The 21,469-nt window shown below is 46.6% G+C and overlaps 1 protein-coding gene across 7 annotated transcripts in view; it reads right to left on the minus strand.

Annotated features, from left to right (window-relative positions):
• The window catches only part of DGKG (diacylglycerol kinase gamma), a 212,200-nt gene that overhangs the window by 126,646 nt on the left and 64,085 nt on the right, over positions 1–21,469 (minus strand). For 6 of the 7 annotated variants that reach the window (XR_016233208.1, XM_051859166.3, XM_051859165.3 and 3 more), the window contains exons 4-7: positions 15,667–15,832; positions 15,033–15,095; positions 6,440–6,610; positions 2,743–2,792 (exon numbers count right to left, since the gene is read on the minus strand). Coding sequence is in view for 6 of the 7 variants with exons in the window: in XM_051859166.3 (XP_051715126.1) it covers positions 2,743–2,792; positions 6,440–6,610; positions 15,033–15,095; positions 15,667–15,832 (450 nt within the window). In the remaining variant the exon portion in view is untranslated. The remainder of the gene's footprint in view (positions 1–2,742; positions 2,793–6,439; positions 6,611–15,032; positions 15,096–15,666; positions 15,833–21,469) is intronic. The other variant, XM_051859167.3, reaches the window with a different exon arrangement.

Genomic DNA, 21,469 nt, shown 5'->3' on the forward strand with positions numbered 1-21,469 from the left:
CTCTGGAAGTCAACAGGTATCACAGCTCAAGTCCTTGGGATTCTGTCACCTATGTGATGTATCTGGGTCATGCCTCACAAGACAGCCCTCTCAGGAGGGTCTTCATAAAAGCTGAGCTATGGCCCAGTCTTGGCTGTTGCAGCCATTTGGGAAGTGAACCAGCAGATAGAAGATCTCTCTCTATCTCTCTTTCTTTCTCTCTCTCTCTCTAGCTCTTTCAAATAAATAAGTTAATAAACAAACAAATAGCTCTTAAAAAAGTTTTATCTCCACCAGAGAGAGTGCTGGGTCAAAATAAGCTAAAACCAAACAGAGATTTAAAAATTTGTATTTCATTTAAATTACAAAATAATTTATTGCAGAACTACAGGACGAAGCAGTAGAAGAAGGCAAGAAAGTGGGTAGAAAAGTGGGGACAGGGCTTGGCAGAAGTTCTAATGGGAATGAGCTTGTGGGTCTAGCTAGGCCCATGATTCAATGATAAAATGTGATCCAGGAGCTGAGAATAAGGCTCAGTGATGGGCTACATAAACAGGAGAGTGGGCAGACTTCAGGAAGAACTGGTTCCCACTGTCTACACTGCTCAGGCCACATCTGGATACTGAAAAAGGTCACAGTGGGTGGATTCTGTTCCGTCATATCTTAAGAATAACACTGACAACAAACCAGAGCTTGACCAGGATGGACCTCTAAGCCTATGAAAAATAGGCTAAAAAACTCGGCAATTTTAGCTTGGAGAGAATTTTACGGAATGTATGATGGCACGCACAAATACCTGCAGGCCTGCTGTGTAGAGTAGGCATTTCACTTGTTCTGGTAGCAGAAGGAAGCCAGAGGATTGGAGGGAGCAGAGGACTTGAGAGTTTGCCTGCTTCAACCTCCTTTCTGGGAGGAGGCAAGAGTGGAAGCAGGTCTGTGTGAAAGCTGACTGCTACTGCTCTGGCACACAGAGGTGGCTTTTGTAGAGAGAGGAGGCCCTCTCTTACAGTCACCACTATCAGTGGAATGGCTGTGTTACGGTGGGAGTGATCTCATCACTGGGATTGTCCATGAAGAGGCTAAGAGTTCATCTGTCAGGTATTGTGGGTGGGAAACTGAATCCAGTGAGAGAGTTGCTCCAGCCACCAAGTTGCCTTAAGAACGTATCTGGAATTTAACCATTTTGTTCCACCTACAATGCTGGTACCTAGTGCAAGGTGACCTCACTTTATGTCTTGATTATTACAGTAGTCTGCTAGCTGGTCTCCTGGCTTCATCCCTACAGCCTATGCCCAGCACAGTAGCTAGAGAGATCTGTTGATACATAATCTTGTCACTACTCTGCTCAAAACCTTCACTGTTCTTTTCATTTCTCCAGGGTGAAAAAAGATAAACATTTCAATCACCTATGAGGCTGGAACTCCCTCTCAGACTCCCTCCTCTTTCCACCCCATAACTTCTCTGACCTTGCGTGCTAGTACTTCCTCACTGCTCAGTCATCCTGCTCCCATTCCTCTGGTCCCTCAGTGAATCTTCTAACATTTGTCACCCCTCAAGACCCTTGTACTTGCTGTTCCCTCTGAAGGCTTTTCTCCTAAGTCTCCCAGGACCCACTCTCTTGGGCTCTCAAAGTCTCTGTCCAGATGCCTCCTCCAAAGAGGAGGACCCAAAGGAGGCTTGCCTTGGCTACCCTAACTAAAGCTACAATGCCTTCCAACACATCCTTTCTCTCCTTGCAAGCATGTATCTCTACCTAACACACAGTTTACGATGATGGTTAGTCTCCATGCTTGGACTAGAATGAAAGCTTCATAAGGGCATGGGATTTTGTCAGCTGGCTACACTGATGTATTCCCAGTGCTTACAATAGTGCCTGACATGTGATGGACAACCCAGGAAATACGTGTTCACCAAATGCCTGGGAGTCTGTGATTCTCTGTTCCCTCAAGCGTCCCAACCTGCAGCGCTGCAGTGTGGCTGCAGGGATCCTATAAAGGCACCCTGGGTCTCCCAGGGGATTGGGAGGATTCTGGTGCTCAAAGGGAATTGTTCCTCCCTCCTTCCTCCTTCCCTTCCTTCCTCCCCTCCCTCCCTCTGTTCTGACACAGCCCCCACACACCTCAACCTCAGAACCTTCCTATTAACAGAGCCCTGTCCCTGGTGTTGCCAGTCAGGACCACAGAGCCCACGTGACTCCATTTGTCTTCTCTCTCTGCCTTTCTCCTTTTCCATCCTTCTTCTCACTCCGCAATCCTGTGATCCCTGACCTATCTCTGCCTCTTCCTGAAGGGGTGGGTGTGAGTATCAGGCTTTCCCAGAGGCAGAGGGATGGGATCATGAAGACAGAGAAAATGCCTCAGCTGGTGCCCTGGGGTAAGAGAGGAAGTCAGGGGTGATGCCCAGCACACCGGCAGTAACCTCTGCACCTCTGGCCGTCTTGCCCTGGTCTTATTGCTGCTCCCCCTCCCTGCTTGGTCCCTGGGCTCTGGCAGGAAATTGCAGGGGGAGGGGAGAAGTTAAACTAGACAAGATACTAAAGCATCTCCCCATCCTAAGATTGCATGATGCAGGGCTTCTTGGATGCAAAGGTGAAGTACTGTTCACCTTCTGCAAGGATGGCTCTTTGGAAATAGGAGGGGAAGGGTTCTACTCAGACCCCTGCAGTCCTTACTGAGACATTCCTGTCCCCACAAAGATGAAACTGCTCCTCCCTCCCCCAGCCTTTTTCAGCGCACGGAGGGAATATCTGGAGTGAGAGCTTACCGCTTGGTCCAGGAGACCATTCTCATCTGAATCGTAGAGACGAAACATGACTGCAAGAAACACAGAGAGCCAGGCTTGAGGTGTCTTCCAGGAACCTAGGATGAGCTGGAGTTTTGAAGCTGCCATGCTTTTTGATGAGTTCTGGCCATCACTGGGAGGAAAGGTGCTGTAGCCAGCTCACCCATGCTGCAAGCTGCAGGGCCTAACTTCCTCAGAAACAGAGGTTGGAACAAGGGAGGAGAATCAAGCTGCCTGGCTTCCGGACCCACCTCGGCAATAACTGCAGCTGATGAGACCCACGTCGCCCGTATGATTCCTGGAGAGCAGGCACAACTCCTTAGCATCACTGAAACACAACTCAAGGCAAGCCCCCAGCTGGGGCCGGGGCAGAGGCACAGAGTTACAGATGAGCCTTTGCTCCCATAGCACACAGAAAGGGTGTAGAGTCAGACAGGTTCAAATCCCAGCCTCGTCACACCACTCCATGCTAACAATTTCTTTCTCCTAGGGCTCTTGTGTACCTGATATGCCAATCAACTGTGCTTGCAATGGGGAAAGCAACCAACAGATTTCAGTTATTTTTATTTTCATTTTTTAACTAATATTTAGCTATAGCATTTAGAGTTGCAAAGTGCTGTCCTGTGCACTTTATCATCACCACCTGATCCTCAGTAATGCTAGGAGGTAGTTACCACACAGGAGCACATATATCTTTCTTCTAAAAGGTCAGCATGCTACTGAGGGAGACCCTCAGTCAGGCTCCAGCGCAGGGAGGTGAGTAGGATAAGGAAGAGCTGGAAGAGAAATTTGGACAAAGGACTAAATGGTCATCTCTGGGACCTGGAAATCTGTATTCCATTCCACCGAAGTGTAGAGCTCCTGTGATCTCAGAAGGAATCAGGGTAGGAAGTGGAGCCAGACACGTCCTCATCTACTGTCCACTCTAGAATACTCCACCGTGCCTGGGTTCTCCCTGGAGCGCCCCCGGCTGGTCCTTCCCTGATGCAGCCCCTCTGGGCCTCAGGACGAGCCCACCTGGTCACACACATTCCTGCTAAGGACACCTTGGCTCTTAGATTCCTTCCAGATGTCTCCATGTTGCTGTACTCTGTATTTTTTCAGTGATGCGACCTCACTGAGCGTGCAGCTTCTGTTCTTTATGAAAAGGTTTATGGGCTCCCTTCCGATTCTTTGCGACTCCTCAGAATGTCCCTGTCAGAGGCACGAAGCATATGCTGCTGACTTGCTGAGCAGATGGTTGAATGATACAAAGCACAGAGCGTCCTGCTAGATTGTTCAGGAACTCTGGGCCTAGATGGTCTTTACCAACTGACCTCTCTCTGGTCCTACTGTGCAGAACAATGGAGCTCGAGAGCTGAGTGGGCACCTATTTTTCTTTTTTTAAGCACTGTGGTCTTAGGCAAGTCTGTTAACCTTCCTGTGTGTTCTTACATGTAAAATGAGAATAATCAAATCATCCTTTTAGGGCTGTTGTGGGGTTAAAGTGAGACAATGCATTTAAAATGTTTAGCAAATGGAAGGTGTTCAGTAATGAGAGTTACTGTGATTGCATTAGCTATAGGAGAGATTTCAGGCTATAATTTGCAAAAAAAAAAAAAAAGTGAAGAAGGAAAAGCTTAACTTACTTTCAGTCATGACAATTAGAGAATGTGAACTGATGCAGTTTAATAAAAAACCCAAATGAAAACTCTACAGGACAATGACCAAGTTTCTGCAATGAAAGAGTTCAAGGAAAAAAGTTAGTGAAAGAGAAGAAAACAAAGGATTAAAAGGAACTGAAGACAGGGGTGGTGCTGTGGCAGAGAAGGTTAAACCTCCACCTGCAGTGCTGGCATCCCATATGGGCGCTGGTTCGAGTCTGGGCTGCTCCACTTCCTATCCAGCTCTCTGCTATGGCCTGGGAAAGCAGCAGAAAATGGCCCAAATCCTTGGGCCCCTGCACCCACGTGGGAGACCTGGAAGAAGCTCTTGGCTTGGCCTGACCCAGCCCTGGTCATTGTAGTCATTTGGGGAATGAAGCAGCAGATGGAAGATATCTCTCTCTCTCTTCTTCTCTCTCTGTATCTCTGCCTTTCAAATAAATAAATCTTTTTTAAAAAAGGAACAAAAGAGATGGGATCACCAATGGCAATACATGGACTTTATTTGGATCCTGATCCAAACACGCAATGCACAGTATATAATTGGAAAATTGTGAATACTGACTGGATATTTAGTAATGCTAAAGAATTATTTTCTTCTATTTCCCTCTGTCTCTTTCTCTCTGTCTGTAACTCTGACTTTCAAATAAATAAATAAATCTTTTTTTAAAAAGGATTATTTTCTTTAGTTGGGATAATAGTGTTGTGGTTATATTTATGAAAAGGAGTGTGACCCTAGGGCCACATACTTAAATCTTTACAAATGAAATTATATGATGCCTGGAATTTGCTTCAAAATAATCTGAGTCAGAGGGAATGGGTGACATGTGTGAAGTAACCAAGATAGACCACAAGTTGAAGCTGTGGGACAGGCACGTGGAAGTTATTTACCTTAAATATTTTCCATTTTAAGAAGTTCTAAAGTTTCTTATTGCCACTCCAAGACTCAGTCTGAGAGTCACACCACGAAGACCCTGCCAACATTCTCTTTGGTAGTTATTTTTTTTCCAAAGAAACCTTTTATTTAAGGAATACAAACTTCATGCATTTCATAAGTACAACCTTAGGAATATATTGATTCTTTGGTAGTTATTAATAAATATAATGCCTAAGACCCCAAATGCAGCTGAATGTTAGAAATAATTTGACATTTCACATTCAACATTATCCAGAAGAAAAACGAAATCTGCTACATTTGCTACCAAATTAGCACTTAGGACCTGCGATTGTTAGCGCCTTGAACCAACGGGGGAGATCTGAGCTCAACACACGAGCAGACTGTTTCATTTTGTTTTTGGCGCGCGTTCACCGTTGGCAGACTCCCCTCGCTAACATCTACCAGTCTCCCTGTTCACTGGAATTCTGACGTATGTCTTTTCTTTACTGTCTACTTGAGTTCCCAAGAGAAGCAAAGACAGTATGGATTTCTCAGTGAGGTCCCATCACCTCCTGGCTAACAAAGTCTTCCTGCAGGCTCACCTAGGCCAGCCGGCGAAACCATTCCTGGTCTGAGCGCTCGGCCAGGCTGCAGGCTGTGCCAGCCACGCTGGACTTTTCTTTTTGCCACTGCTCCTACTTCCTCCCGAAGGCGTGTATTTGAAATCAACTTTAGTTGCACCATGAAACCAATTCCCTCTTTTCAGGAACTAGTCTTTTTTTCTCTAGAGGCCATAAGAGCTTGAGGTGATAGGTGAATAGAGAAATGGAAATAAGCCTTAACAAGATAGAGGTTGATTACAGCTCAAGGGAAAAAAAAAAAAAAGAATTCCTCATAGTTAAAGAGTTGCTTGGGCATGGAATAGGGGAAGACAATGTTGATTATCTTTTCTGGAAAGATCCACTAAGGGGGGGCAGCAGTTTTTGGATAGCAGGATTTGCCAGCAAAACAAGGGAGCCTCGACCCCTTGATGGGACCATCTTCCCCTCCCATATTGCGGTTCTGAATGCCAAGGTCTCCACTGATTTAGGATTGATGGACAAGACCCAGATATTCCTCTAGGAAAAAGTGGAGGCCCCTTGGCCGGGCAAGCACTTACACTCCAGTTTATCCTGAGGTCTTCCTGTCTCCAGCAGGGACAGGTAACACACAACGTCTTTCAGGTACACGGTGGACAGTTCTGAGCCTGAAGACTGATCAGCAGGGGCTCCCAGGGAGGTCACAGACACCTGGTCTTTAGCTGATGCTTGCTTCTCGGCCATCTTTGATTCTGTGACAGGCAAAAGGAAAGCATCCAAAGACACTTAGTGTTTAGTAACTATTGATCCCTCTTTGTTGCCCCATTCTACTCACAATGGCAGGAAAGATTTTATATAGGTTTCTTCAAAAGCTTTGGTTACCTAGATGTGACCACATCAGTGGCCCTAGAAATTCAGATGGTGGAGTTCATATTTTCTGAATGGACTCCATTCTAGAGTCCATTAGCTCATAGAAGATTCATCTGTATGCTGTGACTTTTTGGAAAAGAAACTTAGATAACAATAACCATAATTGTCATTCAGCCCACTATTTTGGGAATGCATCTAAATTTCAGAAGTAATTTGGGATGAAATTTCAAAATGGTAAGTGACCCATAGTCATTTGCCAATATATCCTCTAAAAATTTCCTTCTCAAATACATTTAAAGGCAAAGAGAATAATATTTGGAAAAGAAAATTTGGATGAACATTCAGCTGATTTCTAGAAACTAAGAACTGTGACCACATGCATTATGTGGACACTCTTTATACAAAGAGACAGGCAATGGGAGTAAATATATCAATTTAGCAGAGTTATCCTGGATGAAAACCTGCCAGGTTCTGGGGGTTAGGCTGAGACGGAAGGAAATTAGACATTACGGACAGTAGGGGAGGTTGAAAGTCACTGATGCACGGTATTTGTTATACCGTGAAGGGATTTAGATGGAGCATATGAAATGGTCTCAGAAGACCAGATCTTTTAAAGTAATTTCCTACTGGAAAAGCCCATCAGCAGCTTGTAAGAAGATATAACCGCTTTTAAACAAGAGCAGAGGGGCTGGCGTTGTAGTGTAGTGGATTAAGCCACCACCTGAGATGCCAGAATCCCATATGGGCACTGGTTTGAGTCCTGGCTGCTCCACTTTCCAATCCAGCTCTCTGCTAATGCATCTGGAAAAGCAGCACAAGATGACCCAAGTACTTGGGCCCCTACCACCCACATGGGAACTCCAGTTGGCTTCAGTGTGTCTCAGCCGTGGCTGTTGAGGCCATTTAGGGAGTGAACCAGAGGATGGAAGATTGTTCTGTCTGTCTGTCTCTCTCTTTCTCTGTCTCTGCAACTCTACCTTTGAAAGAAATAAATAAAATCTGGGCCGGCGCCGCGGCTCACTAGGCTAATCCTTCGCCTTGCGGCGCCAGCACACCGGGTTCTAGTCTCGGTTGGGGCGCCAGATTCTGTCCCGGTTGCCCCTCTTCCAGGCCAGCTCTCTGCTGTGGCCAGGGAGTGCAGTGGAGGATGGCCCAAGTACTTGTGCCCTGCACCCCATGGGAGACCAGGATAAGTACCTGGCTCCTGCCATCGCATCAGCGTGGTGCGCCGGCTGCAGTGCACTGGCCGCGGCGGCCATTGGAGGGTGAACCAACGGCAAAGGAAGACCTTTCTCTCTCTCTCTCTCACTGTCCACTCTGCCTGTCAAAATAAATAAATAAATAAATAAATAAAATCTTAAAAAAAAAAACACAAGAGTAGACAGCATCAGAGGTGTGCAAGCAGAGAAGAAAATACAATAGGATGAGATAAAAACAAAGATGGGGCGGGCACTGGCATAGCAGTTAAGATGCTGTTTGGGATGCCTGCATCCCATGTGGGAGTGCCTGGGTTCAAGTTCCAGCTCTGCTCCTAATGCCAGTTTCTGCTAATGTGCACCATAGGAGATAGCAGGTGACAGTTCAAGTAGTTGGGTCCCTGTCACCCATGTGGGAAACCTGGATGGAGTTCTTGGCTCCTGGCTTTGGCCTGGCCTAATCCAACTGTTGCAGGTATTTGGGAGTGAACCAGTGGATGGGAGATGTTTCTCTGTCTATCTCTTTCTGATTCTGAAATAAACATGATAAATAAATAAAAATGAAAAAAAAAGATAGTGAGGTGGGAAGGATTATAATGAAGTGACATATGCAATAGAAGTATTAAAATCATCACTGGAGGAAAGCTAGGGAAAAACATAACAACACAGAAGACAAATGAGAGGTCATTTACCCTGGGTAGTCCACACTACCCCAAGTTATTGTTACATTTCAGATAATTTATCAATTGAAATATCATCAACAATTTCCACTTTGACTAAAATAGAGACCAGCTTTATACTCCCATTTGAAACAACAACAACAACAACAAAACACTGGACAAAAGGTATGAAACAATGGTTCACTGGAACTTGAATATCAGGCAGCACTAAACAGTTATCTCTGAAAAGATGGGAAAGAACCCCTGTAATTGCCACACTTCATTGTTTGGAAAGAGTTTGAGGGGGAACCCAGGCAGATTGTAGCAGTCCCTCTAATGTTTGGAGAGGCCAAGGTGGCTGGAGTTCATGGAGCAGAGCTCTGGGGAGAAGGGAGCTGCCAAAGAGAGAGAGAAGTCTGGAGATCATTAGGTGTCCCTTTTGGGTAATCAGCAGAGAGTTCTCTTCAATTATTCATCTGAGTAGTGATTAGCACTACTTAAGAAACTATGCAAGGCTAGGGAAAGAGCCAGAATTAGAGGGAAAAGCCCTGGTATGCAAAGAGAACAAGGAATAATTCTTATTCCCACCAAACAGGGTAGAAAAATCTCCACTATTCACACATCATTGGTAGAATGCTCAGAAGAGATTTGCTTCAGTAAGGAGGCCCCAGAGTAAATGTCTTTTCAGTCCTGCCTGATGAGGCCTGAAAGGAAGGCCCAGAATGGTAGACCAAGTATCTGTACTCCAACACAAAGCGCAAGAATATTTGTTGGAATGCAAAAATACCCAGTATGCAACACTTAAGGAAGATATATTTGAATTCTACACAAATTCTTCCAGAAAATTTAAGCAGAGAGAATCCTATGCGACCCATTTTATGAGACTAGCACTACTCTAAAGCCAAAATCAGAAAAAAAACATTGTAAGAAAAGAACATGCATATCAGTGACTTCCATGAACACAGATGTGAAAGTTCCAAACAAAATTTTACCAAACTGAACCCAAAACACACAAAAGAAATTAAATAAAACATAAATGAATCCTTGTGTTCAAGGATCAGAGACTCAGTATGTTAAGGTATTAGTTCTTTGTGATATTGAGATAGGCAAAGATTTCTAAGGCATGATGCCAAAAGCGCAGCCCATAAGAGAAAAAAAAAGTTGAATTAGATTCATAACAATTTTGCTCTTCAAAAGACATTGTTAGAGAATGAGGAGACAAGTCACAAACAAGAAAATATTTTAATTGGCTAGATTTGATCAAGGACTTGTATCCATAATATATAAATAATTCTCCATTCAACAAGAAAGCAAAACAATGTAATTTTAAAATGGGCAATGGAGGCCGGCGCCGCGGCTCACTAGGCTAATCCTCCGCCTAGCGGCGCCGGCACACCGGGTTCTAGTCCCGGTCGGGGCGCCGGATTCTGTCCCGGTTGCCCCTCTTCCAGGCCAGCCCTCTGCTGTGGCCAGGGAGTGCAGTGGAGGATGGCCCAGGTGCTTGGGCCCTGCACCCCATGGGAGACCAGGAAAAGCACCTGGCTCCTGGCTCCTGCCATCAGATCAGCGCGGTGCGCCGGCCGCAGCGCGCCGGCCGCGGCGGCCATTGGAGGGTGAACCAACGGCAAAGGAAGACCTTTCTCTCTGTCTCTCTCTCTCACTGTCCACTCTGCCTGTCAAAAAAAAAAAAAAATAAATAAATAAATAAATAAATAAAATGGGCAATGGAGTTGAACAGTTTACTAAAGAAGATATTGTATACATATGTCAATCATGCACATGAAAAGATACTCAGCATCATTAGTTACTAGGAAAACACAAACTAAAACCACAATGTAATACTGCTACACACCTATTTAATGGGTATATAATAAAGACTATCTTACTGAGGATCGATAAGCGTATGAGAGCCACAGGAACTCTCACACAGGTGTGTATCTGGTTCAACCACTATGGAAGGGTTTGGCTCTTACAAACATGTACCTACCATACTTTACCCAGTCTTTCCACTTCTAGGTATTCATCCAAGAGAAATGAAAAAAAGTTTCACACAAAACTTGTATAAGAATATTTCTAACAACTTTATTTGCAATAAGCCAAAACTGGAAAGAACCCAAATGTCCATCAGTGAATAAACACAAGTTGAATGGAGGAACATACTATCGAATATCTATGTATTAGAATGCTAATCAGTCATTAAAGCCATGAGCTACACGTGCATTCATGTGCCCATATATGTAAACACACAACATTAATAAATCTCACAATTATGCTAAGTGAAAGAAACCAGACCCAAAAGGGAACATACTGCCTGGTTGTATTTATATAAAATCTAGAAATACAATATAATATAAAGTGACAGAAAGCAGAACAGTGGTTGGATGGGAATGGGAATGAGGGAGGGTGGAGGAAGGGATTACAAAGACAATATTTGGAGATGATGGCTGCGTTCACTGTACTGATGTGGTACTGGCTTTACAGATGTACACAGATGTCAAAATCACCAACTGTGTACTTGAAACACGTGCAATTTATCTTCTTCCAATGACACCTCAAGAAACCTATTTTTAAGACATCAGCACAGCCTTTGCTGAAGATCTTTGATTTACTAGAGCTGTGGTTGGATCTTGAGCCACTATTCTAGTTTTCATGGAGGTTTAATGTTCACTCCTGTCTTGGGGGTGCTGAGCTCTGGGAGGACACAGTGGCATTGGCCCATCTCATCAATGTCATTCCTCCTGCTGCTGTTTTGCATGGAACACGCCTATCTATAGCGACATGAGAACACCATCCAGTCCCACCAGTGGAAGCTCACTAATGTGCTCTTACAGACCACAGAGGTTGATCTCTGATGCCAACCACAAACCCTCTCACATGGGAGTTCTTGGGCACACCTGACTTCTTCCACCTCACCCCTTGCCTGATCTCTGCATTACTTGTTGGGTTCTAGCTGTGCAGTGTGGCACAGTGGAAAGAGCACTGGGATTCTAGCATGGGGTTTGAGTTAAATGATGTATGATTTTGCATAAGCGATCTTACTCTCCCACACTCAGCCTCAGTTTTCTGACTTGTTAAAAATGGGGGTCACAGAGTGGGCATTTACCCTAGTGGTCACCATGCCTATGTTCCTGGAGCGCCCAGGTTTGATAACTCAGCTCTGGCTCCTGACTCCAGCTTCCTGCTAACGCAGACTCTGGAAGACTGTGGTGATGGCTCAGGTAGTTGGGTCCCTGCAACCCACATAGGAGACTTGGATTGAATTAGCAGTCTAGGCCCAGGGCAGCCGGTTACAGGAATTTGAGGAGTGAATCAGTAGATGAGAGCTCTCTCTAGCTCTCTCTCTCTCTCTCTCATCTATGTCCTCAAATAAATGAGTTAATTTAGAAATGTTTACATGAGGGGATTGCATTGAAGCGGATATTAATCCAAAATCTTGAAATACAGAAATGTTTGTGAATATAATGTGTAGTGGAAAAACAAAGTTGTATCCAAATTCCGTAGCAAATTACACAAAAAATATACAATGACACACACACAATTGGATTGGCAGCATTCTGGGTGATTTTGTTGTTTCTTTTCATTTAAGAATTAATTTTTTAGAGCTCACAGCAAAATTAGAGAAAGGTGCAGAGATTTCATGCATACCTCCTGCTCCTACACACTTGTCCTGACAGTGACAGAGTGCTGGCGGCTCTGAGCTCATCTCTGGGCCCTGCGAAGACCCCACTCCACTGTTTTATGGACACAAGCCTGTAGCCATCTGGCTCTGGGAATGAAAACACTGAAGTGGGTTATGATAGATCTGAGCCTGGAGACTCATCTGATAGGCCTAGACCATTCATATCAAATAAGTCTAAACTCTCCCTCTGGCTTCTACTTAGGCAACAGGAAAAGGGTGAAGTTTTCAGCAGATGGTCTGGTCTTAGGTGACTCCAGGACTTGGCAGTTCCCTGCTAGCAGAGGCTCTCTCCGTGATGTCTGCCTGGCCCTGTATTCTTGCTGCTGGTGAAGAGCGACATCTAATTAAGACATCCATGTAAGGGTGTAGCAGGAAAGGATTTTCTCCTTCAAATCTTAAGACTCAAAAGAAGATTAAATAATATATACTATATACCTTCCTGTGCCAGGAGTCAGATAATTGCCCTTTCACAGTTTGACAATAGGGGACTGGTTTTCCCCAGGCACAAGGAAAATGGTGCCTCATATATGATTTACATATGACTTAAAGCCATTTCACCAAGAGCCATGGACCTAGCACGGCTGGGAGGGGTCCTGCGCAGGGTGGATGAGCCCACACTTTTTTAGGGTCTTGCCCTGCTGATGTCCCAAAGGCCCTAATCAGGAGTGCACCAGTGCTTTGAATCCTTGCTTCCACAGCTCCACAAATTTGCTCAGAGTTTTCTGAGCTTATGATCCTGGGGCAACTCTCCGGTCTCAACCTGCTCTGCTTTCTATCCATAGTGAGCTCTGATCTCAGCAGTCCTTTAGCTAAATACTGAACACCATATAATCCTTCTGGTGTCTCAGTTTGCTATGGGAAAAAATTAGAGCTATACTTAAGGTCTGCTTGAAGAAACTGTCTCATCCCCGGTCCCAGGTCCCCCCTCTCCTTCAGCTGGAGTGTTTCTTATCTGTCTTGTTCTATGATTTTTTGAAAAACATAAGAAAGTTGCATCCTTTATCTCCTGGGTAGATCCCTAGCATTAGAACTTACTTTTTTTTATTAAAGATTTTTATTTATTTATTTATTTGAAAGTCAGAATAACACAGAGAAAGAAGGAGAGGGAGAGAGGGAGAGAGGGAGAGAGAGAGAGAGGTGTCTTCCATCGCTGGTTAACTCCCTAGATGGCCACAATGGCCGGAGCTGCACCGATCTGAAAACAGGAGCCAGGAGCTTCTTCTGGGTCTCCCATGCGACTGCAGGGGCCCAAGCACCTGGGCCATCCTCTACTGCTTTCCAGGTCATAGCAGAGAGCTGGAGTGGAAGTGGAGCAGCCGGGACTGGAATTGGCGCCCATATGGGATGTCTGCACTGCAAGTGTAGGCTTTACCTGCTATGCCACAGTGCCAGCCAGAATTTACTTTTGTATATCTATGAATCTGCTCAATAGTAAATAGGTCGGGGGGGGTGGTGCTGGCACTGTGGCATAGTGGGGAAAGGTGCTGCCTGCAGTGCTGATATCCTATATGGGCATCGGTTCGAGTCCCAGCTGCTCCACTTCCAATCCAGCTCTCTGCTATGGCCTGGGAAAGCAGTGGAAGATGGCCTAAGTCCTTGGGCCCTTGCACCTGGCACCTGTGTGGGAGACCTGGAGGGAGCTCCTGGCTCCTGGCTTTGGATCCACGCAGCTCCGGCCGTCATGGCCATCTGGGGAGTGAAACATCGGTTGGATGGAAGACTTCTCTCTCTCTCCCTCTGCCTCTCTGTAACTCTGCCTTTCAATAAATAAAATAAATAACTCCTTTAAAAAATAATTAAGTCTGATTCTTAGAGTCCTCGTATTCAAAACTTCCAGAGCAACTGGGAAGAAAGGGAGTCCATGAGGGATCTTCCAGGAGAAGATGCCCCTCTGACACTCTTGGAGGCTGAGGGTGCAGACTGCATTTTGCAGGCCACGATGAGTTGCTAATAGAGTGTCCTTCTGGAGGGCAGCCTGAATAATGATTGCTATTATTATTTTATTATTGAACATTCACGATGTGCCAGGCATAGTTTGAAGACTATATACATCTAACTCACTTAACCTTTTAACAGCAACTTATTGTCATCTCACTTTATAGATGGGGGAACTGTGGTACAGAGATACAGTTCAAATGAGCCCACTGTTACAGGGTCAGGGAGTGTCAGAGCTGGCAGCGAACTCCACAGTCCACATGCTTAACCAGGATTGCCGGCCCCAATTTGGATAGACAGCACCCAGGAAATTTGTATTGGCCATGAAAACAGAAGTCAAGGATGGTAACCTTTGCTCCTTTCAGTTTTCTAAGGAACTTCTAGCTTTAGGCCTGGACCCAATTTATTCAAAATGATGTATGTTTGTGTTGTTGGAAGTCAGCCAGTGCACACACACACATCTTCTCACTCTCCAGCTATCCACTGGTGGAGTCAGCTGAACCTCAATCCTCAAGCCATTCCTTTATAGCTTCTCTCTCTCTCTCTCTCTCTCTCTCTCTCTCTCCCACCCACCCACCCACACACACACACACACACACACTTTCTTCTGAGACCAGCAGGCAGGCCTGTTAGCAGGAAGCATCCAGCGAGCTGTGTCAACTCCTGGCCTGCTCTGTTCCAGGGTGAGTGAGGCAGGAACCTTTACCCATCTATAGCATCCAGGAATACTTGAGGGGTTGGGGGCCACAGAGGGTAAGAGCCGCTGCAGGGTGCGCAGTGGTCCACAGACAAGGCGGCTGGTTTGGTGTCCCCAAGGCTTACACTGCAAGCTTACCAGCATCAGAGGCACAGGCGTTGTCTGCTTGGGCAGCATTATCTACGTTCTGTATATCAGGATCTGGGGAACAAAAAGAAGATGTGACGACCTGTGCTGCCTCCCAGCTTCCCAGAGGAGCATGCAGGGGTCCTCCCCATATGCTCTGATTAACTTGGGTTGTGTCTGCGTTTGGATTACTGTCAGCTGGGTCCATGCTTACAGCTTGGGGTTGGCTGTGTGTCCCTCACGTTAGCCTGAGCTCTAGGAAGACAATGACTACACCTTCCCCACTCTCTGACACACCCAGGCTAGGCGCAGCCTGGACACACTGGCTAGAAGTGCTGCATCCATGGACTGGCAGCCTTTGCAGAAGGTTCTTGTCCCCCTCATGTCCCCGTTTCCCCAGTACTACTCTCTGACTCTCAGCAACAGAGATTAAGTCCCTCTTTTAATCCTCTTCCTGACAGATCCACCAGCCAGGGCTTCCTGCACAATGAGGAAAGGAGTCTTGATCCCATGGTCCCGATTCCTGTCCCATGGGGATGTTCTTATGCTCAGGGGACCCTCTAGGAAAGCAGCCTATGCTTGTGGCAAGGGGGTTGGAGCTGCACGGCACCAGCCATGGCAGGAAGGGGTGGTGGTGATCTGCTACCTGGGCCGTTGGGCTCACTGCTGCTAGCCCCCTCCGTTGGGTGGTCCGGGGGCTCCTGCTTGGGCTTCTGGCTGAAGGCCAGGAAGAGGTGTGTGCTCAGTGGCTGAGGAAGGTCCACCTCCAGATACGCCCTCATGAACAGCTTGAAGACATCATAGCTAATCGGCTGAGAAGGAGGCAAAAGAGAAAAGTCAGTGGAGAGAACTAAAGGGCCAAAGAGGAGGCAGAGAAGGACAAGGAGTCAGACACGGCTGGTGAGAAGACGACCAGGGAGGGAGAAGGAATTGGTGGGGGACAGGAGTGGAAAGGCCAGGGAGGTGACAGAAATGACGGGCACAGGATATAAGAAAAAGGCAACACTGGTGGCTGCAAGTTGGGGCAGGCTTTTGTCATAAGACAGGAATTGGTCTAAGTTTAGACAAAAAGGAGGGTGATGGAGAGGGGGCATGCAGAGCAGAGGTCTGTTAGTGCAGGCCCACGTGGCTCCAATGAGCAGCAGCCAGGTCAATGCCCTGGAATTGCAGCTAAGATGCGGAACGATGCAGTTGAAGGCACAATGGAATCGAGGGGTTCTTCTACACAATCATGGTTTTCCTTTTCTGCTATGAGTATTCAAGTCTCAGAAACCAGAAAGAACTGGAAGAAAAAAAGGACACGCTCCATCCTTCATCACTTCCATAATCCTGATCTTTCCTGGACTAACCTCAAGACCACAGGGGAGTGTGAGTGTGCCATGGCAGCTTCTCAAAACATGTCCTTGTGAAGGGTTTAGGCACCGGGAGAAGAACAGGAAGCCAAGGACAGACGGTAGAACCAAGAGACATGCCAAAAACCAGATCCTCACCCTGCTGTGCCCCTCCCAGTACTGCCTGGCTTCTGGTCCCAGGCTGGGAGCAGCCATGCCAGAAGGAGCTGCTGCACTCAGCAAACTCTCAACAACAACACCAGTTTGCAGTGAGTCATCGCTGGCTCGGGCTTTGGTGGCATTGGACTCCTCATCAAATCAGCAGATGCTCCTGGAGATCATGTGAGGAAGTACTACTCCCAGTTCTGCTGTGCAGGCTTTTGTGCACAATTACAGCCCTGAGAATAAAATCCCTGGTTGGGAGCCTACTTGGTGTTCTCTCCAGTATGATGGTAGCATTTAACCCCTTGTCTGTTCCGGGAGATCTGAGCATCTTCCCAGAAACTGGAGCTGGCATGCCTGGGTACAGTGAGGTTTGAGATGGAAGTCTTGGCACTAGAAGCAAGTAACACCCTCCCTGTCCCACTGGGAGCTCATGGCCATTTCTGTTCAGCCCCTGGCTAGGCTGTGCTATAGATCTCCATTGCAGAGTGCAAGAAACTTGACTCAGTTAGACAGAAGCTCCTATCACATTCAGGGAGCCCCAAGCAAGTGGAGGACTTGCCTTTCTTGTGGCAGCTCTCCTCTCTCTGTCCCTCTCTTGTTCCCGACTCTCTGTGTCTCTCTATTTCACGGTCTTACTGTCCCTGGTTTGTCCCCATAGCCTCATCACCTTCCTCACACATTCTCCTCGTTTTTTTCCCAGTACACAGGAGCAAAATCTTTCCTTCCTGCTTTTTTTTTTTTTTTTTTTTGACAGGCAGAGTGGACAGTGTGAGAGAGAGACAGAGAGAAACGTCTTCCTTTGCCGTTGGTTCACCCTCCAATGGCCACCTGCGGCCGGTGCACCGCGCTGATCCGATGGTAGGAGCCAGGTACTTATCCTGGTCTCCCATGGGGTGCAGGGCCCAAGCACTTGGGCCATCCTCCACTGCACTCCAGGGCCACAGCAGAGAGCTGGCCTGGAAGAGGGGCAACTGGGACAGAATCCGGCGCCCCAACCGGGACTAGAACCCGGTGTGCTGGCGCCACAAGGCGGAGGATTAGCCTAGTGAGCCGTGGCACCGGCCATAATCTTTCCTTCCTGCTTACCAGAGGTAACTTATACAGGATGACCTTTGATTCTACCCTCACTATCTCTGAGCACATGCCCCAGCATTTGCTTGTCTTCTGGAAGTGGTCAGATGTCTGCTAATAGTGGTCAGTGCCCACTATTCCAAAGACATCTCTGTCTCCTAGAAGTACTAGATGACCCTACTTCCCTTCCCATTTCTCTACAGAAGACACATTGGCTCTCTCACCTCCTTAATACCATTCAGCTTGGGTTCTAGCCCATCACCTCTGAACTGGCTCTCTTAAAGGTCACAAATTTGATGCTTTCTCATTTTTGCCCTCTCGGCAGTATTTCATTATCTCTTCTTCTTGAAGCACTCTATTTCCCATGGAGTTGTTCTATTTTTGTTCTCTTCACTCTACTTTGCTCTGTCTGAGATTTACTGATGGCATTATTCTTCATTATTGTATTTCAAGAGCCTCTTTGTGCACAGTCCTTTTACACATTTTAGTTGACAAGTACTATTTTAAACTGCAATTCTGAGTTCCAAAATGTACTGTTAATCTCTTTGGGTTTGCATCAAATTGAAAATTATGAGAACAAAATATTTCAGAAAAACAGACTTTTCTCAATGATTTAATAAAAAGAAAGTTTAGTTACACAGAATCCAGCATAATGCTGTAAAAACACTAAAGCCAAGATTATCAAATAAGATCTGTAGGAGACTCAGGAGACTTCATGGCTTGTCTCAGATTGACTACAGCTTTTTTTTTTATAGATTCAATTATTTATTTGAGAGGCAGAGTTACAGAGAGGCAGAGGCAGAGAGAGAGAGAGGTCTTCTATCCGCTGGTTCACTCCACTGATGGCCACAACAGCCAGAGCTGTGCCAATGTGAAGCCAGGAGCCAGGAGTTTCTTCTGGGTTTCCCATGCAGGTGCAGGGGCCCAAGGACTTGGGCCATCTTCTACTGCTATCCCAGGCCATAGCAGAGAGCTGGATTAGAAGTGGAGCAGCTGGGACTCAAACCAGAACCCATATGGGATACCAGCACTGCAGGCGGTGGCTTTACCTGCTATGCCACAGCGCCAGCACCTTGACTTCAGTTTTTGACCTGTTCTCTTCAGCAAATTGTGAGTGCTGGACTAGAACAGATCATCTTCTAAACTATATGTGCCTCTTCCCTAAACCAGCTCCTCTTCCTGATTCTGCAATTTCTGGTAATGCCAACAACACCATTACTCTCCCGACATTCCAGGCTCAGTTTGGAACTCTCAGTTGTCTGAGCTGTGTTCTTGTCCCTTCGTTCTGTCCTCTGTTCCCCTGCAACATCGGTCACACTGGATCTTTTCCATGCCTGCTGCCCCTGCTGCCATCATCAAAGTTCCTGGTTTCAGACCTTGGTTTCATGTGTCTCACTGCAACCACTGCAATGCCTCGCCAAGGCTTCCTTGCCCCCAGCTCTCATCTATCCTACCCAGCCTTGCCAGGATGATCTTCCCAACTCTGGTAGGAGCATTTCCCTACTCAAAAACTTCCCATGGCTTCTAATTGTCCATGAGAGAGTCAAGATCAGTTGAGATACCACTGTGCTCCTACACTAAACATTAGAAAGTATATGCAAAACAAAACAATAACTTGGGAAATGGAAATTATGGGGCCAGTGCTGTGGTGTAGTAGTAGTAGTAGTAGGGTAATCTTCCCCTGTGGTGCTGGCATCCCAGATGAGCACTGGTTCAAGTCCCAGCTGCTCCACTTCTAATTCAGCTCTCTGCTATGGCCTGGGATAGCAGTAGAAGATGGCCCAAGTCCTTGGGCCCCTGCACTCACATGGGAGACCCAGAAGAAACTCCTGGCTCCCTGCTTCAGCCTGGCCCAGCTCCAGCTGTAACAGCCATTTAGGGAGTAAACCAGTGGATGAAAGACCTCTCTGTCTCTTCCTCTTTCTGTCTGCAACTGTCTCTCAAATAAATAAATAAACCTTTAAAAAAAGAAAATGGAAATTAGATGATATAAAAAAGAACATACACAGAAGGTCCAATATGTAGTGTTCCTACAGTCCCGGGATCATCCTGCAGACCCTCTGGGACCTTTGGGACTCACAGACTCCCACAATCCCTCTCCAACCTCCATTAGTGGTCACTTCAAGCTCTAAGACCTTTCTCGTGTTTTCTCCTGTAATTCCCTTTATGCTCCTGTACACTCTCCACCTCCACGTAAACCCATGTTCTGTCCTGACTGAGCCTTGATGCATGCTACTCTATACAAAGCATCTCCTTCTCTGCCTGTTAAAATTCTGGCCACGCTTTAAGGCTCAACCCAGATGCTACCTTCTTCAGGAAACCTGACAAGACCTTTTGTTTCTGAATTTCCATAGCTGGCAGCTTGACTCCTGTCTTGTGACACTCCTATCTGCTGCTCTGTGTAATATGTGGTTGTTTGTGACATACTTCAGTTCCTCCACTAGCTCCACAGAGCTCCTAGAAGCTAATGAGATCTTATTTAATCTTTGTATCCCCTGCACCACCCATCACAGCAATCCTTGATGGGTATTTGAATGGATGATGAGTTCCTAATTGGTACACTTCAGAAGTGGCCTGGTACCTGGCTCCTGGCTCTCATCAATTATTGCAGGGTCCCTTCTCTCGCTCTCTTTCCCTCCCCCCACCCACACTCCTAAGTGCAAGCCATAGTCCTGGGATGCTAAACACCAATAGGAAACACACCAGTGAATTAGGTCTAGTCCATCCCATCAAGATACTCAGAGACTCCTCTATGTAAGAGGTAAAGGTACTGAAATATTTATAACATGGGGCCTGCAGTGGCAAATGCCAGAGGAAAAGAGTTTAATGAGAGGTTCAATATATAGAGATACAGAATGAACCGCACAGTAACAGATAACAGCTGGAGGTCAGGCACCAGGCCACTCCTGCAGTGCACAAGAACCTAGAAAATAATGATAATGGAACTCATGCCCACCTGTTCATATCTGTGTCCTGGAGAACAGGATGGCATAGAATAAACCTAGACACACAGAGCATGGGTGTCCTCATGCCACGGGGGCTCAGGAGGTCCAGGGATTTTCTGCAGCTAGCTAGCAGCACAGTAAAACCAGAGGCCGGAGCCCTGGGGTACATCAGAAGCACCCACAATGTTCAGGTCAATGGCACCCTGCTCTCCCAGCAGCTGCCACTTTCCTGTGTGAATGAGCTAGACAATAGCTGCTACTGCCCCTTGTTTCTGGGGCGTGTCCATCTTGACCCTGGCCCAGAAGTGGGTGAAATCAGATGGAAAGCTTACCAGGCATCAGGCACCTTAATCCTCAAGACAGCAGAATGAGGGGTGATTGTTCCTAACATTTTGTGGCTAGAAAAAATTCTGACCACATAAATAACTTGGTCAGGGCCATAATGGATGTGAACTCTGGTGCGTCTGAGTGCAGGTTCCCAAAACCACCTGCCACCACGCCCCACTGGGTTCTGCCCACTGTCTGGCTGTCCTCTGTGGCTCTAATCTCTGGAGCATCACTTGGTGCTGACGGAAAGGGCAAGTTCGTCATGGCCAGATGCTGCCCTGCCACTCCACGAACTTGTATTCTTGTTCCTAGCTCTCCTAGCAGTCTGCCCCTTCCTATGGCAACTCCTTTCTCTTTGAAACATTTTGGCAGCAGGAAGCCATCAAGTTCAAGACAAATTCAGTCCTTGTTGTTTCCCCAACCCTGAGCCGTGACATTACACCTACTAAAGTCAGCCGCACTGTGTGAGGGAACTTAATCAGAGCGTGGAGTGACAGAGCTCACCTGGGACACAGCAGTGCCTGGTGAACAAAGAGTGGGGGCCGGGGAGACAGAGGCGAGGGCGGCCTGCTCAGAACAGGCAGGCTGCTCGTGGCCTTCACACCCGCGG

Source organism: Oryctolagus cuniculus, chromosome 4 (genome assembly GCF_051225735.1).
Source record: "Oryctolagus cuniculus isolate XC-2025 breed Fujian yellow rabbit chromosome 4, ASM5122573v1, whole genome shotgun sequence".
NCBI lineage: Eukaryota > Metazoa > Chordata > Mammalia > Lagomorpha > Leporidae > Oryctolagus > Oryctolagus cuniculus.